Raw genomic sequence first — 27423 nt, 5'->3', positions numbered from 1 at the left:
AAAACAGTAATGGATAGAGAATTGGGTATGGAAAACCAGTGGCCAGTTCGCCCGCAGAGACCCTCAGCCTGCCCCAGCATGGGGAGGATGCGTGTCCAGTGTGAGGGCACAGAGGGTTGCTTGGGGATCCCAGAAGCTCTGCAGGCCCCTGACGGCACGGTCCGGCTCTTCACAGACTGGACACCGGGCATGGCGGTGCCGCGGGACATCGCAGCCGCCTACCTGCTACAGGGAAGCTTCTACGGCCATTCCATCTATGCCACGCTGTACATGGACTCCTGGCGCAAGGATTCAGTGGTCATGCTTGTTCACCACGTGGTCACCTTGCTCCTCATTGTCTCTTCCTATGCCTTCCGGTAAGTCCAGGAGGGCGGAGGGCCCTGCATGAGCAAGGGGGAGAGCTGGCGCGGGGCAGAGGCAGCCATGGGGGAGGGGGCATGAGGCTATCCATGGGGGAGGGTTCCAGAAAGAATCCAGAGGGATGGGGTGAAATAGATGTAGGGATCCCCCACCCCATCTGTCCTCCTCCAACCCCTCCCAGATGGCACCCTGGGCCAAGTCACATACAGGTGTTTCCTGAGCACCTGCCACATGGCGGGTGCTGCTGGGGTGCAGCCATGAACACCACAGACAAACGCTGGCGTTTTAGAGCACATGTGGCCACTGAGCCCTTCAGATGGAGCCTGTCCAAACCACGGCCTGCTGATTGTGTGAAATCCACCCCAATTCCAAAGGCAAAGAAGTGAAACTACCTTGCCAGTGCCTTTGTTACAGCCATTACATGTTGAAATGACAATATTTTGGGTATAGTGAGTTAATTAGAATACATTATTAAAATTAATTTTAATTTGTTTCTACTTTTTTTTTTAACATGGCTGAGAGATAATCTAAAATGACATATACACTCATGTTCTGTTCCTATTGGACTTGCTGCTCTAGCTGCAGCCTCCAGTACAGTAGCCGTTGGCCACAGGTGGCTATTTCAACTTTAAACTTACATAAAATCACACATTCTGGTCCTCAGCCACACCAGCCACATTTTAGCTGCTCAATGGCCACTTGTGGCTGCCATATTGGACAATGCAGGTTTAGAACATTCCTGTCATTCTAGAAAATTCTATTAGTATTGCTTTAGAGCAGCGGTTCTCAACCTTTCACAGGGGTCGTCTAAGACCATCGGAAAACACATATTTTCGATGGTCTTAGGAACCGAGACACCGCTCCTCTATCCGTCTCCAGGCCCACATGCAGATATGCCCACATACGAGTACCCGGCGACCCTGTACCCTCAAAGGGGTCGTGACCCACAGGTTGAGAACCGCTGCTTTAGAGGGTAGAATCAGATGATAATGCCCCCCGCCCAAAAAAAAGAAAGAAAAGAATCATTTGTTTGAAGGTGATAACTATGGAGAAAAATCAAGTTGGAAGATAAGGACTGCAGGAGTGGTGGTGAGGTTTAGGTGGGGTGGCCTGGAGTGACATGTGAGTAAAGACTGAAAGAAGGTGAAGGAAAACTCCATGAACACCAGCAAGGTGCATGTTAGGCGCTGGGAACAGCATATGCAAAGGGCCTGGGGCAGGAGGGCCTAGTGGGGCAGAGACATAGTGAGAGAGACCCACAGTCCCATCTAGACTGAATTCAGGCTTCTTGGTCCAAGCAGCTGTAAGGGGGATGCTGGGGAGGGATGGGGGAATAGCTTTCAGGCTTCTTTAGATTCTAGTGGGGATGCTGCCTTTCCTAGGCATCTGCAGTTCACAGTGAAGTTCAAGTTAATCATACAAACCTGGGAGTGTTGGAGAGCTTGTGGGAGATCTGGATACAGAATGGCCCAGGCCTGTGAGAGCCAGGGGTCATGGAGGTTCAGAGGTCGTGGAGATGAGGAGAGACTAGAGAAGGAACTTTGAGGGAAGCTCCTGGGCCACCTGGGGACAGTGAGGGTCAGGGCCCAGGTGGAGCTGCCATTGGGTGAGTACCGCCTGGGTACTGCTGCTGATCTGGCCGGGTGGGGGGATGGGCAGGGCAAGTTGGCCAGGGAGGACGGCTCTGAAGGGTCCATGGGGAGATACGGCCCAGAGACCTATCTTGGAGGCCTCAGTGCACGGGTCAGTGTCCCCAGTGTGACCTCTCCTCTCTCCTCTCCTTCCCCACTACTCTACCCAGGTACCACAATGTAGGCATTCTGGTGCTCTTCCTGCATGACATCAGCGATGTACAGCTGGAATTCACCAAGCTCAATGTCTATTTCAAGTCCCGCGGAGGTTCCCACCATCCACTGCATGCCCTGGCTGCAGACCTGGGCTGCCTCAGCTTCAGCCTCAGCTGGTGAGCCTATAGAGCAGGGGCAGGGATGGGCGGGGCTGGTGAAAATGGGCGTGACAGGACAGGGGAGGGCGTGATGGGAGGCGGGGACTGGGTGTGGGTGGGCGGGGCTATGCAGGGAAGAAGGCAGGCCTGGTAGGAGGGGAAGGGCTAGTCGGAAGTAGGCAGGGCTTGCGGGAAGGGGGCGACCAGGCCGGAAAGGAGGTAGGGCCTGGTAAGAAAGGAGGTGGGGCTTATAGAAGGGGCGGGGCCTCGCAGGGAAAGAAAGGAGATGAATGGAGTGAGTGGTTAAGGAGCATGGTTGGGCAGGAAAGGACAGCAGGAATGGAGACAGATGGGCAGGGGCAAACAAGAATGGGGCAGTGGGACAAGGTTGGGTGGGAATGAGCAGGGACAGATGAGCCCAGATGGGACAGGACAGGGACTGGATGGGGCCACCCGTCCTCTTGCCCACAGCTTCCCCTACCTGTTCCTCCCCACGACAGGTTCTGGTTCCGCCTCTATTGGTTCCCGCTCAAGGTCCTGTATGCCACATGCCACTGCAGCCTGCGCTCAGTGCCTGACATTCCCTTCTACTTCTTCTTCAACACACTCCTGCTGCTTCTCACGCTCATGAACCTTTACTGGTTCCTGGTGAGTAGGCCTCTCACAACTCCTCACACACCCACTTTCTCAACCAGCAGTCCTGTCCTGGTCCCCATCCCGGGGCAGCAGTCCAGGTGCAGGCCCTTCTCAGGCACGCCCAGGGAGGGGCGTGTTAGGCATGGGGAACAGCACATGCAAACAGCCCGTGGCGGGAGCGTACGGCCATCAGGAGGGCAGTGTGATCTGGGAAGGCTCTTTTCTCACCTGTGCCTCCCTCCACCTTCCACAGTACATCGTGGCTTTTGCTGCCAAGGTGCTGACAGGCCAGGTGCGTGAGCTGAAGGATGTGCGGGAATACGATGCAGCAGAGGCCCCGAGCCCCAAGCCCAGCAAAGCTGAGTGAGTGTGGAGGGGCCGCCGCCCCGGGTTCTTCCTTTAGCCACGCCTGTCAGTCTCAGCACGCTCTATGGGCGGGCCCTGGAGACACAGCAGCAGATGAGGCCGTAGCAGATGCTGCCTCCGGAGCCTACGTCCAAAACAGAGACTGCAGTAAAGGCATGGATAATGTAGTGACAGAGTTAGATGATGTAAGCACAGACAGTGAGGAGGGGGTAGGGAGGTCGTTGTGGGGCAGAGTGGTGAGGGGCAAGTACCGGGTGTCATCAGTGGAGCAGTGAGGGCCAAGCCCAGGGGCTGGTGTGGCCGGAGCAGGCGAGTGAGGGCCCCATGGGTGGTGAGGGGCAGTCATTGGCCAGGCCAGAGGGTAACCTCTAAGTGTGTGACAGTGGAGGTGGGGATGAGGGCATTGCACTGGTGGCCCAGAGAGCTCACACTCTGTGTGTGCTGATGCTCCCTGGCCCACTGGCCACACAAGCAGGAGATGGGGCTGGGGCCTCGGACCAGTCCAGCCCAGGTGGGAGTCCTAGGGAAGGAGAGAAAAGGGGGCCTCATCGAGCATCCTAGAGGCAGGGCTCTTAGGACTCACCAGCCCCCCATGTGAGCCAGATGGTATCTGAAGCCCCTGGCCTGGAGGGGCCCCAGGAGTAAATGGAGGCAGGTTTGGGTAACCAGCAGGGTCTAGGGTATGCAGAGCCTCAGAGGTAATGTACGTTGTGTTTGAGCCGGTGGGAGGTCGGGGTGCTGAATGAACAGACCTGATTTGGCCTCTGGGGGGGGTCATCAGTGACTGACCTGGGAAAGGTGGTTGTGGTGAAGCAGTGAGCTCAGAGCTCAATGAGGTGGGTCAGGATGAGCAGTGAGGAGGATGAGAGGGGCAGAGATTTAAAAATCTCTGTAAAGACAGGACAAGGGGTGCAGAGAACAGGGGCATTGCCAGAGCAGAGCGTGGGATCAAGGGAGGGCTCTCAGGGCCGGCTCAAATAAAGAGAAGCACTTTGCACCCACCACCACGGGACTACAGATAAGGTGTGCCCAGGCCAAAAAGCCAGCAGGGTAGGAAGGGATCAGGCAGGTGCACGGGGATCACGGACACGAGTGGGCTGGGCAGCAGGTGAGACCACCCCAGGGGTCAGATCCCAACTCTGTTGTAGAACCGACCATATTTGCTTTGGATGTAGGTACAACTGAAATAAAAGAATCAAAGACAACCCAAGACTTCTGGCTCAAGCTGCCATTTAGTCAGGCAAGGCTGTGTGTGGCTGTAGAGGGGGGGATAGCAGTCTGGTTTGGGAGGTGTTTGATCATCAATGTCCAGGGAACATGAGTCAGGAATTCTGCCAAGAGATCATTGAGGTCTCAGCAAGGAGTCCAACTGACCCTTAGAGGCATCCAGAAGCAGTGGTAGCTCAGAGAGCTCCAGGGCAGGGGAGGGGAGGCACCTGCTTGGCCAAATCTAAAAATCTGGAAGCTCTTCCTGCTGTAGCACAGTGAACTCTTGGTGGAAAGTCCTTATAAATGCAGAGCCCAAGGTCACACCCTCAAGCCCCGCCTGGTTCTCCCTCCTGTCTCCCCAAGAACATCCAGCCAGAATGTGTGTTGGGAGCCTGGCACCCCACCATCATTCCCACTAGGATAGCAGAGCGTAAACTCCAAACAGTAATGACAGGGTGTGTCAGGGGAGAAGATGCCATGACCAACCTCATGAGCACTACCACCACCACCACCAGCAGAACTCGATTCCCCAAGGACAGCTCAAGTTACCGCAGTTGGGTATAAGGATGGGGTGGTCAGGATGCCTCAAAACTGTCAGGTCGTGGAAACCAAGGAGACTGAGGACCTGTCCCAGATCAGAGAACTGAATGCACTGTGGAATCCTGGACCAGAAAAAGGACAGCAGTGGAAAGACTGGGGAAATCCAAATAAAGTCTGCAGTTTGGTTCGTAGCAGTGTCCCACCATTGGTTTCTTAGTGGTGACAAATGTACAGTGGAGATGCAGGATGTTAACATTCGGGAAGCTGGTGAGTGCTACACTAGAGCCCTCTGTACTATCTTTGCAACCTTTCTGCAAATCTAAAACTATTCTAAAATAAAAAGTTTATTAAAAAAATAAAAGGCATGAGAGACTATCAAAAACAGCACTGGATGTTATATTACTCTCCTGGGGCAGCCATAACAAAGTACCACAGACTCAAAACAACAGAAACTTATTGTCTCACAGTTCTGGAGGGCAAAAGTCTGAACTCAAGGAGTCAACAGGGCCACACTCCCTCTGAAGGCTCTAGGGGAAGATCCTTCTGCCTCTTCCAGTTTCTGGGACTCCAGATGTTCCTTGGCTTGTGGCTGCATCACTCTGATCTCTGCCTGTCTTCACATGGCCTTCTCTCTGGCTTTTCTGACTTAAATTCCTTTACTTAATCACATCTGCAAAGACCCTTTTTCCAAATAAAGTCACATTCACAGGTTCCAGAAATTAGGACGTGGACTTCTCTTTTCAGAGACCACCATTCAACCTACTACAGCTGTTAAGGCTCACATGATTAGACACAACTGAAGAAAGAATCAATAAATTGAAATCTGTGAAGAAATTACCCAGAATGCAGCAAAAACCGATGGAAACTATGGCAGCTAGAATTCTAAGAATGACCAGGTCTAGCTGAGTTCTAATAGGAGACAGGTGTGGACAGACAATATGAGAAGACATATGATGAGAATTTTCCAAAAAGTGACAAGACATCAATCATAAGCAGGATGAATAAAAAGGTATCCATGTTCCGAAGATATAATTAAAATGCAAACATCCACAGAAAAGAGGAGATGATCTATGAAACAATGACAGACTAACAGTAACAAGAGATGTTGGGCTAGACATAGTGGAGTAAAGTATCACCTCAAGTACTGAAATAAAGTAACAAGCAACCAGGAATTTCGGACACAATTTTAAAGACAAGAGACAGGACACCCACAGGAACAGAAACTAAGAAAGTTATGTTTCAGAAAACAGGAAAGCTCTCTCAAGAGGCAGATAATCAGAAAAAGCGACACATAACTTGGTAAATATTTTAAATGCCTAATTTGAGAGCAAAAAAAATTAGAACGGAAGTATTAACTATCAAAATGGGATTGGGGGATTTGCATTTGCAAGAGGGTTGGGATTACCTTTAGGCTGTATTAGCCACTTATGTTAATACTACCAGGGTGTAGAGAATGGAATAAAAAACAGGTACAACCAAATAAAGGCCAAAAAGGGAGATTAGAAAAAGCAGCATAAGTAATGCAAAATAAGAAGGTAGAATCTCAAGTAGGCATCCAAATAAACATACATGAATAATCATGACAGTTATGAGTTTGGGTTTAAAAAAAGAATCTACCTCTGTTAAAAGTTAAAAAGACTTCAACTCTAGAGTACATAAATGTTACAAGTGAAAGAGGAAGAGAAATTCAGGTGTAATTCTTGACCTGGAATGTTGCACATGGTGAAGCCCTGAACCTTGGGTTGACGGGACCACAGGAGCTACAGTCCGTGTTTTGTGCTCCTCGTCCAGCAGCGCAGAAGCAGGGTGAACACACAGGAACATTTCTCAGAATTGACCACACCAAGCCACAGGGGTAACTTTAATTGCTCAAAGCCAGGATCACGCAGACCGTTATAGACGAAAATTCAGTAAGAAAATGACTACTGAAAGAACACTTTCAAGTAATTCAGGAGAAACAAACCATATTACAATTAAGTAGCACCGATCCCTTCCTGGCCCTGCCCCTTCTTCACTCCTGCTTACCCCTGTTTTCTCTCCTGATCACCCCCACAACTGGGCAGCTGGTCATCTGGTGGACCACCTTCCTAGACCACCTCCCTGGGCTGGCCCCTGTGCCTGATCATGACTCAGCACCTTGGTCCGAAGCGCATCGTCCTCTCAGGGGCCACCGGGACCACCATCCCCAAAGGCACCCTCACCCCATTCTCGGTCTGCTGATCCACCCAATGATACCTCACTGCTTTGTACACCCAGTTCTCGGACGATGCCCCCTGTGTCTAAAGATCTGTGACCCATACGTCTGGCTCACACTGCAGCACCAACATGGGCCAGAGGGCCCTTGGCAATACCCAAGCAGTGCAAGTATGCCTGCTCTCACTTGATTCTCCCTTCCTTCTCCTTGGCTGCCAACTGCTGTCACCATCATCCATTTCCTTGACAGACAACCTGGCCTGCTCAGGACATTCTGATCAAGGCGAGAAACGCTCTCTCTCCACCCTTCGGCACCAGCCCCACCAGCTTCTTTCATTCCCTTTCAGCAGAACTCCTCCATTCCCCTCCATTCTCACACCCACGCCCCTCCAGGATCCTCTCCCCACCACCTCCTAAGACCACTTCTGTCTGGCTTCACTGAAGCCTTCTTAGTGCTAAACCTGGGGTCACCTTTCCTTCTTTTTTTCTTTTATAACAGTTATTACTGAGACAGAATTCACATACCACATAATTTGCCCATTTTCCTTGTATAATACAATGTTTCAGTCCATTCAGAGTTGTACAACCATCACCACAGTTTTAGAACATTTTCATCACCCCCCCAAAGAAACCCCAGCACCTAACCCAGTGCCCCCTTACACAACCACTAGTCTGCTCCCCACTTCTTTTTTTTTTTTTAGCTGAGCCATCCTGCCACCTGTTGGCAGCTCAGCTCGGGCCAGGCATCGAACCACTGTTGCTCAGAGCTCAAACTCTTGAGCGAGCTCTTAACCAACTGAGCCACTCGGCCGGCCCTGCTCCCCACTTCTTGACATCCTTTTCCCCACCTCCTGGTGCTTCCTGCTCCCAGAGAGGCCTCCCTGCCAGCCTCCCAGGGTCCTTTCACTTAATGCACTCCGACTTCCAAGTTTCTCCCCCAGCTCGCCGTGCTCCTGAGTGCCATTCTGTCTCCAGTGTCTGCTTGACATTCAAAGTGGAACATCACTTTTCTAAAATATCCCAAATAACGCCCCCACCCCACCCCAAACCACCTTTCCCGAACATTTGTCCATCACAGTTGATGGCAACTCAGGGTGAAAACCTTTGGAGACCTGAGGGAGCCCCTCCATCCGCCTCTCTTCATCCTCCAGGAAACATCCAGAAACCCTCCTGAGTCGTCGCTGGTCCTCTAGCCTCCACCTTCTCCCTCCCGATTCTCTTTCCCCACAGGGGTGCACTGAAACTGAAAAGTATACTTCTGACATCATAAAGAGACTATTCCCGCCTCCCCCACCCCCGCCCCAGAAAAAAAAAACACACGTTGTTTATGAGGGGGAGAGGGACACTTGGAAGCTTGGGCTAAAACAATCCAGAATCACCAGGAAAACTGATAAAAAAAAGGCGCTGGGCAGGGGTACCGATTCTGAAGGCATTAAACTTACGTAAAAGCACAGGAATTAAAACTGTGCGGGAACAGAGCCGAATCCATCACACTTGAGCAAATACTAAAGGTCACCAGGAGGGAAGGAAGGACTGTCAGAACACGGTGGGACACTCATGGCCAAATCTGGAGATTATCTCGCCTCAGTCCCCAGGGCAAACTCCTGTGGGTCAAAGATGTCCATGCAAGAGTGGAAGCCGTGAACTCGCCACTAGAGCCAATATGGGACATTGTGTTGTCTAGCAATTGAACTGTGTATGAGAAGAGTAAAAAAGTCAGGGACCTCCCTCTGCTTCATCTAAAGGACCAACAGGCAAAGCCAGAAGACAAAGGACACATGGAGGTCCTAGGGCTTATCTACAGCCTCACAGATAAAAGGCTCCTGCTGGTGGCAGCAAGAGAAGAGCAATGACCCCGGGAAAAGCAGCAAGGATGGGATGCATGCTCCCATGAAAGGACAGCCAGTGGCTCCAGCCCAAGGAAAGAATGAATTAAAGTGGCCGAGACAATCTTCCCCATGAAAGTCTATGTTATTATGTGAAAGGTGTCTGCTAGTGTCTATGTGAGGCTACACCCTAGCAGTGGCTCTGGCCGGCTGGGTTTTCTACGCTTTCTGATGTCTAGATAATGTGAACATATTACTGGCTCAACAAAACAATAAAATTGTGTGTAAACTAGACTGTAGAACCCACTTCTACAGAGACCAGTTGACCGTGTACCAAGGTATCGAGTTCCCATTACGCAGGGACAGGAGTGGCCAATGGCCATTGACTTTAGGCTGCAGTGAGATGCCATCTGGGCACCAGCTGGCCAAATAGGATACGACTCTGAACTTTGGCACAGACGGTCAGGAGCAACGGCAGAAACCCCTGTCAGGTCCACTAACATGGGCCTGGGCAGACCCCTGGCACACAGGTCCGCTCCTGGCACATTAGAATCCCAGAGACTTGCAAGGAAAAGGGAATTTATGGGGGACAGCAGTGTGTATGGGAGAGATCTCAAAGTGTCATGTTTCTGGAAAATTGAAGACATCTTTGTAAAGTTTAAAATATGCAAACCATGTATATTGCTTAGAAGTTAGGGGCCTTTCTCTGGGATCTTAAACTGGACACTTAGCATATTGATTCCAGTTTTAAAATTCTGTGTAACTTGTTTTGAAAACATGGAAGGCAAGTAGGGGCTGTAGCAGTGTAAACAAAAGACAGTGGATGGAGAATGAAAGGGCAGGGAAGCCTGTCCTGGTGGGGCTATGAGCCAGCCAGGGCCACTGGAGCACTGCAGGGGGTGGCAGGGGCCTCTGGCCAGTTCTGCCTCCCTGGGAGGGAAGGAAGATAAAGTGCAGGGTTGATCCAGGCTGAGGCCTGGGGTTAAGTCGGGCAGAGGTGGGTAGGTGGCATTTGCTCTCCAGCAGCTGCGGGGCCCAGGGTGGGAAGAAAGGGGGGAGGGGAGAGGAGGGTTTAATTGTGGGTGAGGAGCCCGACAAGGAGCAAGGCTGGGAAAAGGGATGTGGAGGGCAAGGCAGGGGGGACAGAGGGTACGTGGAGTTTTGGGGCCCCCAGGCTAACCCGGGCCCGGTTTTGGCCCCCAGGAGGCCGCTGAGGAACGGCCTGGTGAAGGACAAACGCTTCTGAACCCTTCGACTCCCGCCTCATCACCCAGGACCCAGCCCCGCCCAACCTCGCCTCAAGGGATGGCCACGCCGCTTCCCCACCCCCGACCCTGACCCGTCCAGCTCCGCCCCTCCAGGGCTCTGGCCACTCCTGGGACCCCTGCCCAGCTTCAGGGCTGCGGCCACGCCTCCCAGGACCCTGACCCCGCCCAGACGCGGACCCCTGAGCACTCGTCTGGTCGCTGCCTGCGAGGAGGATGCGACCGTCGCTACGCCCTCCAGGCCACCGCATCCTTCCCCTCCTCCTGGCCTTGCTGCTACCCTCGCCGCTCCCGGCCCGCGGCCCCACGGCTCCAGGCCCCGCCGCCGCTCTGCTCCAGGCTCTTGGGCTGCGCGACGCGCCCCGGGGCGCCCCAAAGCCCCGGCCCGTACCCCCCCTCATGTGGCGCCTGTTCCGCCGCCGGGACCCCCAGGAGGCCAGGGCAAAACTGCGATGGACGCCTCCAGGGGCCACCCTGAGACCATGCCACGTGGAGGAGCTGGGGGTCGCCGGAAACATAGTGCGCCACATCCCGGACCGCGGTGAGTAGTGCCTGTGTTGCGAGTATGGGCCTGGGAGGCCGAGACCTCCTGGGCGCCCCAGCCCGCCACAAGCCTCCAGCGGCACCGAGGATACCCACCCGCCCCGTTCAGCCCACGAGCAATCTAGGCCCCTGTACTCCATGCACTCCTCCCGGTGGATACCTGTGGAGACCCGGGGAGTGGCAACAAGGTCAGGCTGCCTTGCACTGGGCAAGGACCCTTGCTTGCTGCTGAAGCCCTGCCACACTCCTCCCCCATCTGCTGCTTCACACCATTTGAAGCCTTCCAACAGATGCCCCCCTCCGGGCCCAGCATCGCATCTTAACTGGCCCTAGGCGTTCGCTCATCTCTGTCCCCTGCCTGAGTACCTGACACAGGCAGGCCACCCTGCACTGGGCACGTCTTTTATTGCAAGCGATGCCCCTGCCCCCACTCCATCCCTCCCCTTCCTTCACACCATTTGACGCCTTATAACAGATGGTTGCGCCCTCAGCCCTAGGCGCTCACCTCCCCCCCCCCCCAACCAAGACTTCTTCGCACGCAGGCGGGCACCGAGCAGGGACGCAGCGCGAGCCGAGCCCTCTCCCTGCCTCCTCAGGTGCGCAAGCCCGGACCCCAAAACCCACCATGACCGCGGGGCAATGCCCGGAGTGGACCATCGATTTCGACCTGTCAGCCGTTGAACCCGCCGAGCTCCCGAGCCGGGCCCGCCTGGAGCTGCGCTTCGAGGCGGCGGAAGCGAAAGCTGGTGCAGCGCCCGGCTGGGAGCTGAGCGTGGCGCCAGCGGTCGAGGGCGTGGGCACAGGCCCAGTGCTGCTCCGCCAGGCGGTGGCTGCCCTGGAAACACCAGTGCACGCGGAGCTGCTGGGCGCCGCCTGGGCCTGGAATGCCTCAGCGCCGCGCAGCCTCTGCCTGGCACTGGCGCTGCGTCCCCAGGCCCCCGGCGCTTGCGCGCACCTGGCCGAGGCCTCGTTGTTGCTGGTAACCCTCGACCCACGCCTGTGCCACCCCCTGGCCCGACCGCGGCGTGAAGCCGAGCCCGCGGTGGGCGGCGGCCCCAGCAGCGCATGTCGCGCACGGCGGCTCTACGTGAGCTTCCGCGAGGTGGGCTGGCACCGCTGGGTCATCGCGCCGCGCGGCTTCCTCGCCAACTACTGCCAGGGCCAGTGCTCACTGCCCGCCACGCTGCCTGGGCCCGGCGGGCCACCCGCACTCAACCACGCTGTACTGCGTGCGCTCATGCACTCGGCTGTCCCCAGCGCCGCCGGCCTGCCCTGCTGTGTGCCCGCACGCCTGTCGCCTATCTCCGTGCTCTTCTTTGACAACAGCGACAACGTGGTCCTGCGACACTACGAGGACATGGTGGTGGACGAGTGCGGCTGCCGCTGACGTAACAGACGGGAGCAGGGCCCAATAAACACTGCGTGGTCCAATGGTTCAAGCTGCTCGTCTGGGTCGTCAGCTAGGGCTGAGGGAGGAAACTGCTGCATCCATCCTACAGACGGCAGGGGTGGGGGGTCCTCCAGTGAGGCCATCTGCCTCCTAAGAGCCCCATCTCTAGGCAGTGGTGCATATTAGGGCACCCTGGGAGCTGCTGCCCGCGCCGCCCCCCCCTCCCCTGCAGGCCCAACAGCCCTTTCCAGTCCCCTCTGCAAATCCAGCCCTCCTCAGTTTTGCCCTAGAGGTGGCGGAGTCCCCCAACCAGCCAGGCCCCCAGACCAAGTGCTCTCCTACCCCCTGCAGTTTGTCCAGCCCCATGAATGCCAAGAGTTGTTTAAGATTTTATTGGTGACAAAAGAGCTTAAAACAAATTGACCAAAAATCAAAAGTGACATTGCCTTGGTACAGATGCTCCTCGATTTGGAAAAGTCAGAGTAACTGCTGCTAGAAGGTGAACAAAGCCAACAGCACAGAGGCAGAGCACTCCAAGGAAGGAACAGGGCAGTGGGTAGGTGTACAGGGTCACAGCAGAAGCCTATCCAAGCCAGATGCCTCTAGGTGGCCTATCAAAAGAAGGGGACCAAAGCCCTACAGCAATGGGATAAATAAAGAGGCCTTGTCAGAAGGAAGGTGCCTGGGTGTCCCCATCTCTCCATGTACCAGCTGGCATCTGAAGGCTTTGGGATAAGGGCGCCATGGAGAGGGGACGCTGGGGGTCAGGGTTACTAAGGCCTGGGTAGGCAGGGGACGGTCCCCAACTAGGCGGTCACCAGAGAGATTAATAATCCCCACCCCATGGTGTGCAAGGAGCTGAGGGGGGCTCTCCCAGCCACAAGAACTTCCAGAACACAGACCCAGGCCGATGCCCCTGTACCAGCTGATGGGACAAACTACTTCAAGCACCTTCGGCACAGAACCAACTTATTTGAAACTTTTCCAAAAAAAGCAGAAACCACCCCACCTCATTGAAGCTGTGCCCACAATTAGAGGGGCTCCAAACTTGGAAATGAGGTGGAGAATAAGGGGAGCGGGGCACTCGGCTTGTCTGAAGGCCACAGCGACTATGGGCACCTCTCTGGGGAAGGGTCCTCTTGGCTGCTGTCTTCCTCAGGAAGGACCCTGGGGAAGAAGCCACCTTCCCACCCTCTGTCCTCACAGTCAGTCCTGCCAGGATCCCTCAGGGAGCCGAGTCCGCTGCTCATGGGAAGCGCCTTGCTTCTTGGAGTCCAGCAGGGACCGTGGAGTCGCCCATCGGCTGGGGCCGTGCTCCCTCACTGCCCTGATGCACAGGGAGAAGCCACTGGAAGCTAAACTGAAAACAAAAATCCTCCTCTCCATGATTACATCACAGCTGTTGATCCTAACCTTGTTGTGTGGCTCCTTCAAACTTTGTTTCTGGAAGCTTCTTGCATCTCCCAGGTCCACCACTAAGATCTGAGAGAAACTCAGGAAAGTGTATTTTTCAGTACTCCTTTGAAAGTATCTTTAAAAAACAAACAGAAAATCCCAAAACACCGTATTTTCTTTAAATGAAAACCCTCTTAGAACACAGGCAGCATGGCCACATGGTCTCAGACAGCGTGGACAGAACCTGAGCCTCTGCAGGGCTCTCTCGGCACAGCTGCCACCTGCAAGGAGCCTGCTCAGCACAGAAATGCGAGTTGTTCCTGCTAAAACGTAGTCCCCTTTCAATAAAAGAGAAAAAGAAAGAAAGAACAGAGGAAAGGGCTACTCTGAGATGAGGGTCTTCCTCCCTCCGCCTGGTCGCAGACCCAGGTGTGGATGCGGCGAGCTGGGCCTCCTTGGCGAGCGGGCTGCAGGGCTCACGGGCGGGCCGGCCCCACCTCCGCTCTCCCTCTTGTCTCCTCGCCGCGGTGCCAGCAGTGGGCGCTTGCTATCTCGGGCTGCTCTCCCTCGGGTGATCCTCTCCCTCTCCTGTTGCTCACAGTGGTGCTTCAGTTTTAGCAGTGGAAAACAGGTATCCATTTATTTTTATTTTTTATTACCCAGAATAAGATGCTGATGGACTAAGCCACGTAGCTTAGCTCTTCCGCCGCCACCTGTGGGAAGGGAGGGTGGGCAAGAGGCCGTCAAGCATGGGAACCCGGCCCCCACCTTAAAGGCAAGGGGCTTTCCCCCCACCCCACTTTGCACCTTTATCTTCACCTGTGAAATGGGACCTCAGGTGCTGGACAGCCCCCAGACCAGTGACTCCCCACCCAGAGAGAAGGCAGCTGAGAGCTAAGGCTAGAGCCTGTGTGGTTAAGAGTGGCATCCCTTCTTCCAGCAGCACCAGCACCCCACTTTCTTGGCACACAGATGGGAACCGCACAACAGCTCTCAAAGGCACCTAGGGGCACCTCTTACAGAAGTGCCCTGCACACCTGGGGCTGGGACCTCTGTCACCCTCATGAACTGCCAGTCAGGGCAAAAGGTATGTCCTCCTCCCTGCCCGCCTGGGAGTTCTAGGACTCTCAGGAGAGGATGTGACATGGAGAGTTTCAGCAGAGGCACAGGGACCTGAAGTGATAGGTCACAGGACGAGCTGGCCCCTCGGGAACTTGAGACTCCCACCGTTTTCTGAGTTTTCCCATAAGTCCAGGTCCTGGTGAAACCCTCCTCTAGGGCTGGCTTGCCTTCTAGTACTGGGACAGCCCCGTAACTCCGCCGTGTTGGTATGCCCTCTCCCCCTGGTATGTGGAATCTTGTGACAGCGCAACATCGATCTGGGACTTAAACTCATCGCCAAGGTAACTGTCCTGAAAGACATGGTTGGAAAGATGAGTGGTCAGTTACACGTCCTCGCAGCATCGAGAACCTGCTCCATGTCCAGCCCCTCCCCAGCCCAGAGTAGAATCCGGAAACCTGGTCCTCATGACTGAGCAGCGGGACACCCACACTGGTTACCTCACCAGAAACAGGTGACCCAGACCAGCTGCCTGGGACTGGAAGGGCGGTGTCATGGATGGGATGTTCTAGACCTACAGTCCCACTGCTGAGGGCAGTCATGCAGTAGATAATCCTCCTTCCATTCTTTTGGGGTGTTGGGGGGGAGGGGTCTGTGTATGTGGAGAGGGCACCCAGGGATGGTCTGACTTCTCTGCAGGTGTGAGATGTTTCAGTTTCAGTGTGGCTGGCTCACCTGGGACAGCTCGGGCTGGGAGAGGCCGGGCTGGCTCATCTGGGAAGGCTGGCTCATGGAGATGTAGCCCTGAGTCAGGGCGCCCTGCGAGAAGGGCTGTGACGCCACATCCTGGCTAGCCTGGCTGCTGGGCAGGTTCGTCTGGTTGGGCCCAGGAAGCCCAAAGCGGCTCTTTTGGCGTCCGCCACGACCGGTCTTGCCTTTTGGGGTACCCCGGCCTAAAAGACAGCATCCAGGGTTCCAATTCTTGAAGGAGGTCTGAGCCTTACAGACAAATGTGACTGCTTGGAGGCCGGGTGCTTGCTCACCTGCAGCTGGTCCGTTAGCCTGTCCAAAGTACCCTGGGGGTGGCATGGGTGGCATGACCAGGTTGAAGGGGATGGGGATGTTCATGGCGGCCACGTGGCTGGGGCCAGCGCTGATCATGCCGAGCTGGTCATGGGTCTGGAAGTACATGTTTGAGGGCCGGCCTACAAGATAGGGCGGATGGTGCATCACCCACCGGGTCCAGGTGATCCTGCTGTCCGCCTCCAGTCAGTTGTTCTGCCCACGGTGGGATGCTATCCCACCTGTCTCTGCTATGCCTGTGGTTCTTGGGGTGCCCCACAGCAGAGCAGCCTGCTGTAGATTCTCAGTCAATCCCCTTCTCAACCTGCTGGGGTCTGGTGCCCAGGAAACTGTCTTTTCTCCCAGGGGATTCTGAGAACCACTGCTACGGGGACCCAAGAAATTGGGAACCACCACACAGCATTTCAAATAAAGAAGGTCCTTTTTGTGCCAAAATATACGTTCATCTCTCTCACATACACACCCACCCACACAGCAAAAAGCAAGAAAACGCCTAAACTCCATAGACCAGTGGATCTACTATAGACAAAAGGCCCCTGGAGCCTGGGCCTGAGAGTGTGGCCTTCCGGGTCAGCCCCCAAGGGACTCAGGGAGAGGACCTGTCGACACCCTCAGCTACATGGTGACTCACTGGATGTGGGGATGAGAGTTTTGCTGTTAGAGAACACAGTTTCCAATCTGAGCTCAGTGACTAGGAGAATACAGGGTCAAGGAAAGGGGGCTGCTAATATAACATGTGAGAGGAGGGGTTGGGGTACACCTGCCCTCAGGATGGATGGCGAGCACACGAGGGAACAAAGCCCAAGGTAAAACATGAGCAGGTCGCACTGACAGCCTGGGCGCAGTGGCCACTGTCTGCAGGGGCTGGAGTGGGGAAGGGTCCCGGCAGGCAGGGACCTGGGGGATGAACAGAAACTGTCTACAAACTGGCTCAGGCAGGAGGAGGTGTTCCAGGCAGCCTTAGGATATACAGAGCCCCCACACAGGAGACAAGGACATGCACCCAACTACGAGTTCTGAGAAAGCAAGTGGAGGCTTCGGGAAGGAAGTAAAACCTGAAACAAGGCTGCGGACCACCTGGAGGCACTGTGGGTGTGACTTCCCATTGAGAAGGGGAGCACAGGGTAGGCTGGGGCACCCAGACAAACAGGAAGAGCTGTGTTATTTTAAAACACCTTGTTTTTAGAAGCTGCCAAAGACCACTCTTTGATTTCAGAAGAGGGAAGCTGAAAAGGAACTCATCACGCAAGTTTCTGTGGACATAGGCAGTGCAGGCGTGGGAAGGGTCAACATCCTCAGTGCAGGCCCAGGACCCCACACAGCGTACTCACCCTGGCTGCTCCGGTCATAGACCGATCCTGGGATGATGGCCTCCCGGGCATCATACATGGCTGTGGTCATGAAGCGGGCGCCCTGCAGAGGGTTTAAGTAGGTGAGGAATCCCACTCCTTTTTTAAACAACCCAATCAATCTATGATGTTCAACATCTGATCTCTGGCTTCGGCTTAAGCAGCACTGAGCCCCGCAGAGCACTCAGGTTCACAAAGTTTCCTAACTGCCTGTGTCCGATTCTTAGACACCCCCGGGACTTAGCACCCCATACAGCCCCAGGCCAGAAAGGCCTTAGGATGCTGGTGTGCAGGACTCTGCAGATAGGCCAGCATGCATTGCTCTTGTTCACACACACTGACATATGCACGTTCGCCACAGGCCACACCGGCCATCACTTACTACCGCGTGCCAGAATGTGGACTTGAGGACCAACGGGCCTGGCCTTGTCCTCCACCCGCCCATGGCCTGCACTCACAGGGTTGATGGTGTTGACCAGCTTCCGGGGCTTGCTGAACTGCATGAGGCTCTCCCGCAGGTTGTTCAGGGGCCCCTCTACCAGCACCTTCTGCTCCTTGTAGTAGTTCAGCAGGTGGTTCCAGAGTGGCTGCTTAGACAGTGCTTTGGGATTGCCCACAATGATGACCCCATATCTGCAAGGGGTGGGTGCAAAGGGCACAGTGGTTAGGGCCACAGAGTGAATGAATACCATGTAGAACACTCTAAGGCCAAACTCAATACCCCAGTCCAAAGTCCCTGGGGGCCAACCTCAGCCTCCTTGCCTAGATGGCTGGCCTGCCCACAGTGACTGGCACTGGAGACCACCCTCCAAGCTGCTGACATTACACTTGGTTTATTTGGGGGTGGATTTCTAGATCAGATGACAAAACACCTCTGTGGGCAGGTAGGCTCAGAGACTAGTCTCCTTGTTGCAGCCAAGTTGGCCTCCTGGGCCACCTTGGGGATCCTAATGGGCACATAACTTGATGTCCGAGCCTGGCCTAACTTCTGTGGTTGCTCACCCTCACCCAGCTGTGTTGCGGACACCGCCCCTCCATGCTGGCCACATAACAAGAGGGCATCACTGAAAGGGAGAAACCATGAAAACCAAGTGCCCTGGATGGGGAAGGAACTGACATAGGTATGTGAGCCCAACCTCCAACTGGCACGGGGGCAACATGGGGGCCACCTTGTTCTCCAGGTCCCTTCTGCTGTTACCACTGTTTCAGAGCAGTTACATCCCAGAGCCAAAAAGAAGACAGGACCAAAATATTAGACTTGTGAGTTCTACAACTTGACAGGGACACATTCCCTCCTAGGTCTGAATCTCAGGTCAGATGAGCCGAGACTGACAATGTCCATGAGACGGAGGCCACAGAAAATCATTAAGACACAGAAACAAAGACAACTTGTGGGTGAGCCCTTCCTTTTAAATTGCTACTGTAGCGCCTGGACCTCAGGCATTGGTGAAGCCCCCCTCCCACACCCTGTGCCACCAGCCCAAGAGGAGTGCCACCAGCTGAGATGTGAAGACTGTTAATGAGAGGACCAGGCAGCAAGAACCCTCCCAGTGCCAGTCCCCGCGGGAAAGTCCCTCTGAAGGGCCCTGAGGCAGGAGAGAGGCAACTGCCACCTGCGAGGCCCACGTACCGTGCTCGGGTCAGGGCCACGTTAAGCCGCCTGGGATCGTTTAAAAACCCAATGCCTTGGTGCTCGTTGGCCCGCACACAGGAAAGGATGATGAAGTCTTTCTCACGCCCCTGGAACGCATCCACGCTGGCAATTTCCACCTCCTGCAGGAGACACATGGTCATCATCAGCCAGCAGGCTGCCCTCAAGGACCCCTAGGCTGCACAGCGCCTGTCTAAATGCACCATCAAATCCCACCAAGCCCCCAGCCCCTCTCCTTGCCTTCCTGCTTTGATTGTCTTTTTAACCTCGGTAATTTGTGTCCCAATAATAAAAGCATACAGGCTCATCAGAAAACCTGAGATGTTTCCAAGTTGACAGAACAGAAACCACGTGTCACCGTCAGTCGTTACTTTGCATTTTGGTTCATTTCTACGTGGAGAAATTACGTTGTCCAACACCCTCATGAGATACATCTGGACATTTGACCTAGGTGTTAACATAGGAGTGGACAGCGTTCTCATGACTACAGAACAGCCACTATACAGTGGCACGAACCACACCCCTACTGGTCAATGCTGGAGCCCTTTTAAGTTTTGCTTTGAAAACTATCCTGAAAAAAAAAACCACCTTTATGCATGAATATTGGCCCACGTTTCTCATCCTTGGAATACAGTCTTGAGGTACAGGACTCAAGCGGAAACACTGGTAATATGGAAACACAACCTTCCCTGGCCAGGCAGTCAAGGTTAGCATGGCAGAATGGAGCATGCACCTGGTAGAGCTTGGTGTGCAGTGAGCCGCTGAACTGCATGTACTGCACCAGGTACGAGCGCTGGCCCTCGTATGGCGTGATGATGCCGATCTGGTCTGGCTTGGCACCTGCCTTCAGCAGCTTTGTGGTAATCTTCTCCACGTTTGCAGCCTCCGTCCTGAGGAAACCAGGCATTCAGTCCTGGCGCTGCACCTGTGGGCTCCCAAGACCCTGAGGCCTGAAGCTGTGAGAGGCACAGGGGCAGATGCACCTTGGCGGGGCTGCCAGTCCTGGACCAAGGGAGTCACAAGGGACAGAAAGGCTCACCATGCTTGGGCACAGAAAATCTACTCAACATAAAAACCACACTGAAAAGCAAGATGGGAACATGCCGTGAGCTGAGAAGCCTGAACAAAATGGGGTCTGGAGGGCAGTTTCAGCCCTCCTCATTAACCAATAACTTGGCCAGGCCGCCACTGAAGTCAGCTGCCTCTGCTTACCTGTTCAGGTAGGAGGTACCCGAGCTGGCGATCTCCTCCTGGCCCTGGGTCACGTAGAAGAACATCGGCTTATCAGGTTGGGGCCACTGGAAGTCAAACCCTTTCTTCACACGATCCGCTGTCATCAGGGAGGGAACAGTTACTATTTCCCATCATAGAAGCGCAGCCAGAGGCTATCCAAGGGTCCCCTGCCCAAAAGGGCAGGACTGAGTTAAGTCGTGCACATGACTGTGCTTCAGGGACAGAGCTGCTCACGCCCTGAACAGGTCTCACTGGTCAGTGCTTTCTGTGACCTGTTTAAGAAAACTCTGTCCACCCCAGGGTCACAAAGACATTCTGTTTCCTTCTAGAAGCTTTACTACTGTCCTCACAGGACACAGAAGCCCCTACAACCAACTTTTATAGAAGACACTGTTGAGCGATGCGTCCTGTCATAGACCAGACCGGAAGAATTGCATCTAACCGACAGACCAGTGTGAGGAAACTGGTATTTCTGCATCCCAGCAGCCCATTGCTGACACACAAGATCATACAGTATGACACCCTTTCTGCCAAGCTGAAAATGAGATCAAGTCTATCTGTATCATTTAGACAAGGACAGAGGCTGGTGAGGGAGGTGGCCTGTTAGCCCAGGGGTTGCTGGCAAAGCTTTAATCACCCACTGGGGTTGGGGCCGGTCTATAGCACCTGCCGATTTCTGTGGTATAAACACTCCTGCCACAGCTGTCAGAATACCCTTGTCAGAGGGTGTGGGTGGTCACCAGCATTACACTGGACGGGGGTCACCTCAAGGCTGACAGGGCTCCTGGGGGCTGGTCAGGTTCTGGTTACACAGGTATGTTCACTTAGTGAAAAGTCACTAAGTTGGCACTTGGGATTTGGGCATTTCTTTACACTTTAATAAAAAATTTTAAAAATATACTCATTGGGTACTATCTATGTGCTGGGCACTGATGCCACAGCAATGAATCACCATCAGTCCCTGAACCAGCGCTAAGTGGTGGCTTTCCCACAAGTGCCAACCATGTCACTGAGCTCCTCATGGCCTGGCCTCACCACCTGATGGACCAGCAATGTTCTAAGTGTTGCGGTGATGGCAGCTGTGGCACCTTCCAGGACCACCCAGTACAGCAGCTGCGCAGTCCTAGACGAGTGTGCTGCCAGCCTCATCTATTAAGTGGGGCTAGACAAGGTCGACATGGCAGTTGCTGGAATTAATGACACACTAAGTCAGTGGTTCTCCAACACTGGTCTCAGAGCCCCTTAAGAGTTGAGGGGTCAAAATAGCTACTGTTTCCATGGGTTACACCTACTAATACTCACTGTATTTTAAAACCTAAAAATTTAAGATATCTATTACTTCATTTAGAAATAAGCCCATTAAAAAAAAGAGGAAAAAATACAAAGAAAAAGTAAAAATAAGCCCATTACATATTAACTTAAAAAAAATTTTTTTTAACAAAAATTACCATTATTTCCCACTAAAATGTAAACTCAACTTGTGCAACTTGCTATGCTACCTGGCTCCCTGCGATCTGCTCCTGTACACGGTGTCTCATGAGCCGGTGACATGTCTTATAGCCTTTACAGATTCACCTGATTCTCCACCAAAGCGGGATGGGAGGCACCCTGTAGGTCTGTGACAACAGCCTTTCTGCTTGGCCCTGCACTTGGGACAGCCTTTGACCCGAGTGACTTTGCAACACCCTTGCTGGCCGTTGGGATGGGAAGTACCGCCTGACGACCCTCACAGACACTGTCACTACCACGATCTTATCAGAAAAACCACTCAGCAATGGGGACACTCGGTTAGCTCATGCTAGGGGACATGAGTTTTCTAAAATACTAATTTTCATTGAATCCTCAGATTTTATCACCGGTGATAAATATTGTCAGTTGTTTTCTTTGAAGCCACAGGCTCGCTTTGTTTTCAGGAAAATGCCTGCCAAATACACCCCATCTAGAGAACCACCAGTGTGTCTGTGAGCTCTTCTTTCAGGCACTTTGCACACCCGCCAGTGTCAGAAAGACATGCACTTAGGATGCCGTTTGCCGCGACTGTGTGGCAGTTGACTACACACAGCAAGCAGTCTGGTGGCACTGTCCAGACTTGTGCCGAGACCCCCACTGGCCTCCGGCACTGCTTCTGTACCATCAGTGTGAGTGTCAGCAGTGAAGGTCACATGCCACTGCAGTGTCACTATGAAAGGAGTCTTGTCCCACCCCACCCCCATCTTGCCAACCCAGGCTCTGAGAACTGCCTGTTCCTTGGGCTCCTAGGGTGAATGCTCATTAGTGATTCTGTGACTATGCCCACACCCTGAGATGGTCCTATACTCCAGAGTGGACACGATGGCCTGCTGACCACTGTGCCTCTTAGAGGTGCCCCTCGCACATAAGTGGTTGCTAGGTAAGGCCACTCGGGAAGGAAATAAGTTTCACCCCTCTCCCAGTGAGCGTTACCTGCAGTGACTCCGTTCTGCAGAGAACCCTCATAGAAGATGTTTGAAGGAAAGGCGCTGAGCGCAGGGTGCATCCGATACTGGACCTGCAGGCGGATTGGACGAATGCCCAGCACCACTAGGCGCTCAAACAGTGACTGGGACAGCCCGGCCTTGGCCGCCTTCTTGCACATCACGACAGGACCCAGCTGGCAGTGATCTCCCACAAGGATCAGCTATGGCGAGAGGCCCACACAGGTGAGAAGCTCAAGCATCAAGTAGTTTAGACGTCAACTAGCAGGGGCCTAAGGGGCCCGGGGTCCACATAACCACCCAGCGACGTGCATTCCAATGGTAAGATACATGGGAAAATTGCCCACCACAGACATGAAACACAGTGACATGCACTCAGGACCCAAACAGAGGCGCTCTGTGCAGCACCCACCCTTCAAAGACCCCCTTAAAGGGCCCCCCACCAAGCATCCCTGAGCTCTACCAGGGCATCACACAATCTCACAGGACATTAAGAAAACCAAATCTCCAGTATTAAGAATTACACAGAATTGGAACAAGAGAGAGCGCACACCAATTTTCAAGACCACCACAAGTGGCGTGGCCCACCTGCTTGGCTCCGAGGACCACAGGGACCATGCACTCTGGCTCAGTGGCCTGGGTGCTCTCATCGATTAGAATGGAGCGGAACTGCATCTTGGCGAGCCTGGGGTCTCCCGCGCCCACACACGTGCAGCAGATCACATCTGCGTTCTGAGGAAGAGACCATGTGAGTATCAGAGGCGCCTGCACAGTACATGTTACCAGGTCCCGAAAGGCACGCAGGACAGGACACTGCTCTGGTCCCCGCCCTCCTGATAACCATGGAAAGATCCCTGACAGAATCCACTCTCTAGGTTGCAGTGACACAAACTTTTGAGATCCTAAGTGTCTGGGCTTCACTGGAGAAAACATCTCAGCACAGACAGCTTGGTGCTTGAGATCGCCTCTGAGGGGCAGTGCTGAGCCGGGGAACAGCCACTGAGCTGGGATCCACTTTTGGTTGGTTTGTCAAGAATAGACCCACTCCGGGGTTTGGACCAGGATCCGGAGCTCCCAGCAGCAGGAAAGCTGGTAGGGAGTGGAAACTACTTAAAAATCACGTCTGTGTGATCTCGGAGAAGGCAAATAAAGAAGGGTATCCAAGATTTTGTCCAAAAGCAGGTAACAACCTGACTAAAGGTGCCATTGTATGCCCAATGCCCCTATGGCCCAGGCCCTCACCATGAGGAGCTCCCTTTCAGCCGTGCGCTTCAGGGCCCGGTACCGCTTCTCATCAGCAGACGACAGTTCTCCAGTCTCGTCCTTTAGCTGCTGCAGCTTCTGGAGCTCTGGCATGCTGGAAGCATGGGGGCACGTCAGTGGGCATGGAGGCATGTGTGCCAGGGTCACGCAGAGGAGATGCGCCTCACTCTCAGCCAGGTACCCACCTATCCATGTTCCTGATCTGGTTGTGCAGGGCCAGGAACGACACTGGTGAGTCGATGGCCTCGCGGCTCTTGGCACAGAGCCGCACGACTTTCAGCCCAGTCTGGTGGATCTTCTCGGTCAGCTGATCCACAGCTATGTTACTTGGAGCACAGACGAGCACAGGCCTTCAACATAAGGCAAATGAACATCTCAGTGCTCACCCAGAGGAGATTCAGAAAATGCTAAGTAGCCAAGCCTACTGTTTTGAATCACAGGTAGTGGAGAGAGCGCAGATGTAAGACTAAAGCCAGGTATGGCATGATGTGAAAGGAGCTTAAAACCCAATCAGTCTGGAGCTTTCTACCTCTACAGTTTTCACTGTACTAGTGCCGCCAATAATAAACCCATATCCTCATTGCCATCGCATGGTGAAGACTTTCCAAGCCCTGAGGTGTGCACAGCACCAGCCAGGTGCGTTGACCTGTGCTGCCTTTGAGAGCAGCAGGCTGGCTTGTTAAAAGCAACCAGAGGCCAGATCTAACACAAACCATGTAAAATGCAGTGAGCAGACGTTCCACATATAGGCCTGCTGACCCCTACCCATTGCCTTGCCGCGCGAGGTGGTAGACAATGGTGGCCGAGGTAACCGTCTTCCCCGTGCCTGGTGGTCCCTGGATCAGGCTCAGTGGTCTCTGCAGCACAGTCTTCACAGCATAAACCTTCAGATACAAGCAGCTGTTAAGGGTACAGATGTCCTGGGGGCCCCCCACCTAAGCAGCTCTGCAGGCCAGGCCGTTCCCACCCCCAGGCCAGTGAGAACCTGAGAGTGATTGAGGTCAGGCAGCCCCTGTGCTGTGAAGCGCTTGGGTAGCTGGCACTTGATGATCACGTCCTCCACCTCGTGGCCAAGCAGCTTATGGTAGATGTAACCTGACACGGAGGTCTCATCCACGGCAAAAGTCTTCAGTGCGCTCTGCATCCTGTGGGGGAAGCACCAGGTTGGCCACATGTTCACTTGGGCTGGTGGGAAGCTCTGACCCTGGGACAAGAGAATCATGTGGAGGTGGAGGCAAAGGTGGATGTACCTGTCAAACGAGGTGGACTTCCACACGAAATCCACCTGGAAGTTATGCGTCACCTCCACAGGTGCACCCACACTGCTCCGCAGCTCAATGGCAATCTCATCGCCATAATCTGTGCCGCTGAGTTAAGGTGGTCCTTATCATAAGCCGGGTTTACCTTTCTGAGGGGCTCTCATTTGGTTACTGATGAGATAGAACTCTCCTTTTGCACCAAAAGGTGACCACACAGCCAGTGAGAGGCATGTTCTGACAGACCCTGCCCATGGTGTCTGGGTCCCCTGCAGCCAGCCGCCCCCCTCCCCAATTACCCTGTGATCCCTGGGGCGTTGTCCTGGATGCCAGGATAGAGCCACCATGTCCAGAACCTGGGTTCCAAATGTGAACTCCCAAGAGTCCTGAGGCACAGAGCTCAAAGCACCTGGCTCCAGGCAAAACAGCGCTCCTATCAGTTTTACATAGATGGTGAGAGCCCTTGGAGTCCACCCTAAAGAAATGGCTCAGTGGCTTGAAACAAACATGACTCAAAAGGGGCCCCTCCAGCCATGGCCATACTCTCCACCCGAGGCCCCAGGACTGGGGTGACTGACATACAGCTTTCCTTTACCAGTCATTTTTCACATGAAGGATACTATCAGGGACCTTGATGACGTGGCCAATCCCTTTCCACAGGGGTGCCAGATCCCCTTTGTATCGCAGGCATATCTCATCCCCCTGCATGAGCCGCATGTCTTCCAGGGAAAAGACAGCAAGAAAGTTAGCGTTTTCAACATGCGCCGAGGTTGCCACCATGAAGAGTTCAAATTAAGGGACACTTTACAAGGGCGAAACTAGGAATTTTATGCTACTTATGGTCACAAATATTTTAAAACTTAAAATCACCTCTTAACCAAATTATGACTAAATCCTCATTACCAGAGTCAGTCTTGGGCAAAGTGAAGTAGGCGATTCTCTTCTTGTTAAGGCCCAGGTCCCACCTGACCGTGATGTTATCTTGAGTCTGAGCACATGAAAAATAAGAGCCCTGTTAGCCTATGACACAGACATGGCCTGGACTCCTGTGTCTGGGTTTCCACAGGCGTGTGCCCTACGGCAACCTCATGAGCCGTGATGTCAGGGTGCAGCGAGCAGCACCCAACAGTCTGCAACACCAAAAAGCGCACCTCTGGGAGAGAAGCCATTAGGACCCCCAGAACCCGCATAAGACGGCCAGGATCCCCTACTCGACATCTGCTCTTGGAGGTCCTCGGAGAGAGAAAAGGAAGCTGACAGCAGAGGACGTGGCCCACAAGCCCCAGGGCTCCTGCTTCCTAGACATGCTCTTCATGGGACCAGAACAAGGAACACCCTCCGTGTGCCTTGGCTCCTCGGGTCTGACACTTGTGGCTGTGGGCAAAGGCTGCGAACTCAACTGCAAGTGACTTTTTGTTGGATTTAAAATCAGCACTCAGGCCAGTGTCTAGCTCTGTGACGAGGCGTTTGCCCTCGGTCCACTGCTCCGTCTCTCTAGGCGCTGGGCAGGACAACATCGGCAGCCTGCAGGGAAAACTGCCCTCCCCCAGACCTCAGGAGAGACGTGTTAAAATGACCACACACACCACTCCTGCACACACCACATCACCTGGGACTCTTTCAGCTTCTTGTCGTAGTCAGCCTCTAGCTTGACCAGAGGCCCGAATATGTTCTGGTACTGGTAGGCATCCTCGTACCGCAGGAGGACGTGCTGTGGCTCCTCGTCCACTCCTGGCTTCTCCAGGTCCTCCAAGGTGGCAGAAGGATTCTCCTAGAAGACAAGAATGGCATCGAGTTCATCCCCGATTTCACCCATGTATGAAATGAACTATATGTGAGCTCTTCAATCACCAGGGGATCGAGGGCATACCCATCACTTCTCAGAACGAGCCGATGTTGGGCTGACACAGAGAAGGGTGACTGGCAGTCAGTGGTGTCCACCCCATGAGGGGGCCCTCGTGTGGGGAAGTTCACATGGCACAGGGAACTGGACACCTTCCTGCTCATACTTCAACTGCTGCTCCTAAATCTCCAACCCCACAGGGTTACACCAAGGGAGTCTTGGCAATGACACCTCAGGTACACCAACAAATGGCTGCGTCCTCTACAATCACTGGCCCTGAACTGGGATGAACAGCGCTTCTTCCAGGCTGCCAGAAAGACAACCGGTTCCTCTGGCTATGTGAACGGAAGGGAAGGCCCACCCGCCCATTTCCCCTTGATGTTATACTGCACCAACAGGGTGATGCACTTTTCCCTGGCAGGGACAGAGCATTATATGGACTGTTTGGATATAAACAGGAATGGTGCGGCCAGCCGAGTGGTGCATTGGTTAAGAGCTGGCTTGGGACGCCAGCTCTGAGCAGCAGGGCCCTGGTTCAGATCCCACATGAGGGCCAGTGACGCT

At 54.1% G+C, this 27423-nt stretch overlaps 3 protein-coding genes across 5 annotated transcripts in view; 2 read left to right on the top strand and 1 right to left on the bottom strand.

Moving 5' to 3' along the window:
* The window catches only part of CERS1 (ceramide synthase 1), a 26124-nt gene extending 15754 nt beyond the window's left edge, over nt 1-10370 (top strand). Inside the window, exons 2-6 of the mRNA XM_019641844.1 lie at nt 8-356; nt 2162-2323; nt 2806-2953; nt 3195-3304; nt 10279-10370. Of these exons, the coding sequence (XP_019497389.1) occupies nt 8-356; nt 2162-2323; nt 2806-2953; nt 3195-3304; nt 10279-10321 (812 nt within the window). The 3' untranslated portion in view covers nt 10322-10370. The remainder of the gene's footprint in view (nt 1-7; nt 357-2161; nt 2324-2805; nt 2954-3194; nt 3305-10278) is intronic.
* Nucleotides 10371-10530: 160 nt separating this feature from the next.
* GDF1 (growth differentiation factor 1) lies at nt 10531-12319 on the top strand. Of its 2 annotated transcripts, none has more exons than XM_019641887.1 (2): nt 10531-10881; nt 11480-12319. In XM_019641887.1, the coding sequence occupies exons 1-2, from the start codon at nt 10557-10559 to the stop codon at nt 12268-12270; spliced, it is 1116 nt and encodes a 371-aa protein (XP_019497432.1). In that variant the 5' UTR covers nt 10531-10556; the 3' UTR covers nt 12271-12319. The 2 variants fall into 2 exon arrangements, with proteins under 2 accessions (XP_019497432.1, XP_019497431.1); XM_019641886.1 differs by having other exon boundaries at nt 11426-12319.
* Nucleotides 12320-12650: 331 nt separating this feature from the next.
* UPF1 (UPF1 RNA helicase and ATPase) overlaps nt 12651-27423 on the bottom strand; it is a 35277-nt gene continuing 20504 nt past the window's right edge. Inside the window, exons 6-24 of one of the 2 annotated variants that reach the window (XM_019641884.1) lie at nt 26626-26787; nt 25887-26004; nt 25637-25735; nt 25011-25119; nt 24746-24905; nt 24526-24644; nt 23946-24110; nt 23740-23854; nt 23086-23229; nt 22487-22700; nt 20024-20141; nt 19545-19701; nt 18791-18933; nt 17619-17793; nt 17143-17224; nt 15772-15933; nt 15464-15681; nt 14958-15080; nt 12651-14381 (exon numbers count right to left, since the gene is read on the bottom strand). In XM_019641884.1, coding sequence (XP_019497429.1) covers nt 14961-15080; nt 15464-15681; nt 15772-15933; nt 17143-17224; nt 17619-17793; nt 18791-18933; nt 19545-19701; nt 20024-20141; nt 22487-22700; nt 23086-23229; nt 23740-23854; nt 23946-24110; nt 24526-24644; nt 24746-24905; nt 25011-25119; nt 25637-25735; nt 25887-26004; nt 26626-26787 — 2580 coding nt within the window. In that variant the 3' untranslated portion in view covers nt 12651-14381; nt 14958-14960. The remainder of the gene's footprint in view (nt 14382-14957; nt 15081-15463; nt 15682-15771; nt 15934-17142; nt 17225-17618; nt 17794-18790; nt 18934-19544; nt 19702-20023; nt 20142-22486; nt 22701-23085; nt 23230-23739; nt 23855-23945; nt 24111-24525; nt 24645-24745; nt 24906-25010; nt 25120-25636; nt 25736-25886; nt 26005-26625; nt 26788-27423) is intronic. The other variant, XM_019641885.1, reaches the window with a different exon arrangement.

The sequence above is a fragment of the Hipposideros armiger genome, unplaced genomic scaffold (genome assembly GCF_001890085.2).
Source record: "Hipposideros armiger isolate ML-2016 unplaced genomic scaffold, ASM189008v1 scaffold_64, whole genome shotgun sequence".
NCBI lineage: Eukaryota > Metazoa > Chordata > Mammalia > Chiroptera > Hipposideridae > Hipposideros > Hipposideros armiger.
This window is presented reverse-complemented; position numbering and strand designations above follow the sequence as displayed.

Bases quoted from the DNA above. Each gene is read 5' to 3' on its own strand.
- GDF1 (XM_019641886.1), top strand. From the start codon at position 10,557: ATGCGACCGTCGCTACGCCCTCCAGGCCACCGCATCCTTCCCCTCCTC. The intron at 10,882-11,425 runs GTGAGTAGTGCC...CTTCGCACGCAG, and splicing joins GCGCCACATCCCGGACCGCG to GCGGGCACCGAGCAGGGACG.